Source organism: Salvelinus sp. IW2-2015, unplaced genomic scaffold (assembly GCF_002910315.2).
Source record: "Salvelinus sp. IW2-2015 unplaced genomic scaffold, ASM291031v2 Un_scaffold2024, whole genome shotgun sequence".
Taxonomy (NCBI): Eukaryota; Metazoa; Chordata; class Actinopteri; order Salmoniformes; family Salmonidae; genus Salvelinus; species Salvelinus sp. IW2-2015.
In genome coordinates, this window is record NW_019943371.1 from 11,670 (window position 1) to 14,056 (window position 2,387).

At 41.6% G+C, this 2,387-nt stretch overlaps 1 protein-coding gene across 1 annotated transcript in view; it reads right to left on the reverse strand.

Annotated features, from left to right (window-relative positions):
* The window catches only part of LOC139024926 (ankyrin repeat and fibronectin type-III domain-containing protein 1-like), a gene marked incomplete at its 3' end in the record, with an annotated part of 11,198 nt that extends 10,301 nt beyond the window's left edge, over nt 1-897 (reverse strand). Inside the window, exon 1 of the mRNA XM_070439914.1 lies at nt 712-897. Within this exon, the coding sequence (XP_070296015.1) occupies nt 712-897 (186 nt within the window). The remainder of the gene's footprint in view (nt 1-711) is intronic.
* Nucleotides 898-2,387: the final 1,490 nt, after the last annotated feature.

Genomic DNA, 2,387 nt, shown 5'->3' on the forward strand with positions numbered 1-2,387 from the left:
TGAGAGATACAATTGTGGAAAGTTTGAACAGTAGAAAACACAAGGTGCAATTTCAAAACTTTGTAATGCATCAGCAGTGTTCCTCTTGTTATATGTCTCTCAATTAGCCCATTTCAGCTCACATTTTTTACATTGGTATACAAGTCTAGTTAATCCAGCCAGCTATCTAAACTTGTAGTAATCATGGCCGAATTACCGACCGAGCACACAGGGCACACGCCCAGGGGCCCTGACCTCCAGGGGGCCCCATTGATTTTGTTAGTCACTCTCACTCAGATATCATATGAACATGGCATAAGTCATGGCAAAATGTGTACAATTGCAGAACATTTGCTGTAAAACTGCAACAACAACAACAAAGTTCTGTAAAGCAAAAAAACGTATTTGTTTACTTTTTATTAAAATACTTTTCCTGCCAACTGATCCCTCTGTACGTATTAAATTATAGTTTTATATCCCAGTGCTGAGTTGATGTGAGTTACTGTGTAGTGGCTAATTGTATAGCTATGTGTTTGTAGATGGACTGAGGTGAATGAAGCCACAGCAACAAATGTGATAAAGGSTGAGGTCCCTCATGCTTGTTTTTGCTGTTCTCCAAATAGCTTTAAAAATGTATAGAAATTCAGTAAATGAGCTTCAACTTTCTGAAAATGTCTTGGATGTGAAAACAAACACACAAACATGGCATGCACGCATGGACACACAACTCACCGAGCCCTTGTGATGACCGTGGCGTTCTCCGCGGCCAAAGAAGTAGGCGTCCTCGAAGGAGGAGTGGCCTCCTTTCAGCTTCTCTGATAGGTTCCTGTAGAGGCGCTTGGCGGCGCTGGGGGAGGCAGGGCCTCCCGAGCACTTCCTGGTATGGGACAGCTGCAGGTTCTGCATCTGTTGAGTCATGCCGACAGAATAGTTCCTGAAGGAGGGAAGGAGAGAAGGGAGGGAGGGAGAGGAAAAAGTTATTTGAATGTGCAAGAGCAATTTCTGTTGAGGACAGTAACATTTCTACCCAATTACACAATAGAACGGCCGACAATAAAGACAGTACAAACTGATGAGTTTGAAAATGGATGAGTTTCAGGTTCTGCACTTGTAATAGAAGCTTCTGACGGAACAGAAGTTCCTAAAGGAGGGAGGGAGGAAAATATATTAGAAAAATACCAAGGCGCTCTTCATATCTGGGGCAAGTTAAAACATCTATATTATATTTTCATGTCCTCAAGGACAACAAAAAAAACACACACGTATGCATTTTAGTTTTCTTCATCGGACTGTGAAGGAAAACGTCATTTAAATGTGCATAATCAATTTTCTTTGAGAACATTTCTACCCAGTTATACATGTGATAAATACGGAGACAGTACAACCCTAACGAGTAACAGATCCATGACAGTGGAAGAGTCTTACTGACAGATGTATTAGTGAAAGGTGAAAAGGGTTCATTTCTGAGTCTCTCTCTGAATGATACGCTAACATGGATGATTTGGGCCATGGAACGGCTGCTAATTCCAGGAACGTATTGACAGAGCAATGGCTGAACAATCTCTAATGATCCTCACATCATATTTCCAAGAAACACACCAAATAACCATTACTCAAGCCTTCTGGCCAGCTAGATAGACCAGCCATAAATGATTGCTTCGCTCACTTCTGCCCGGTTGGAAAAATTACTGTTGACCCACAGGCTCCGTTAAATTCATTTCCCCATCGGCTGCACAGATTTAATCTGGCGCTCAGGGAAATGACAAGAGAGACAGGAGAGACAAAGAGGTACACGCTGGGACATGAAACATTAAATAAAGGTGGACATTTTTTTTTACAGTGGTGAAATAATAACACAGAAATGGGTTTTCTACCATAGAATCATCACAGCACAATCACGTGTAGAAAGATTTTAGTTGAATATTGGATTCTGAAGAAAAACATTTGTTAACACCTTACGTAAGGTGTCATAATGTAGAAATATTATAAGTCATTTACAGGATGTAACTTGTCATCACAACAACAAATACCAACAACTACAGTGCACGGCTGGTGATAAATTCCTCAGTCTGTATTCTGTCTCCAAATGTTGTCTATTACTAGCAGCACCATATCACCAAGTCAAGTTCTGACTATGTAAACGAACTTGGCAAATGAAGGTGATTCTGATAATTTGTCCTAATTTTGTTTATAGCGATTAATAGCGATTATTTGGTTGCCAAGTTCATCTATGCTGGTGCAAAAGCGAAGCTCCACTCAGCTGTGAGAGAGAAGTGAAGAGCTCAGTTATGTGGAGCGCCTTCAGCCGGTATGTTGGAGCGCCCTTTCAGCAGGTATGTGGAGGCCTTCAGCAGGAATGTGGAGGCCCTTCAGCAGGTATGTGGAGCGTCCTTCAGCAGGTATGTGGA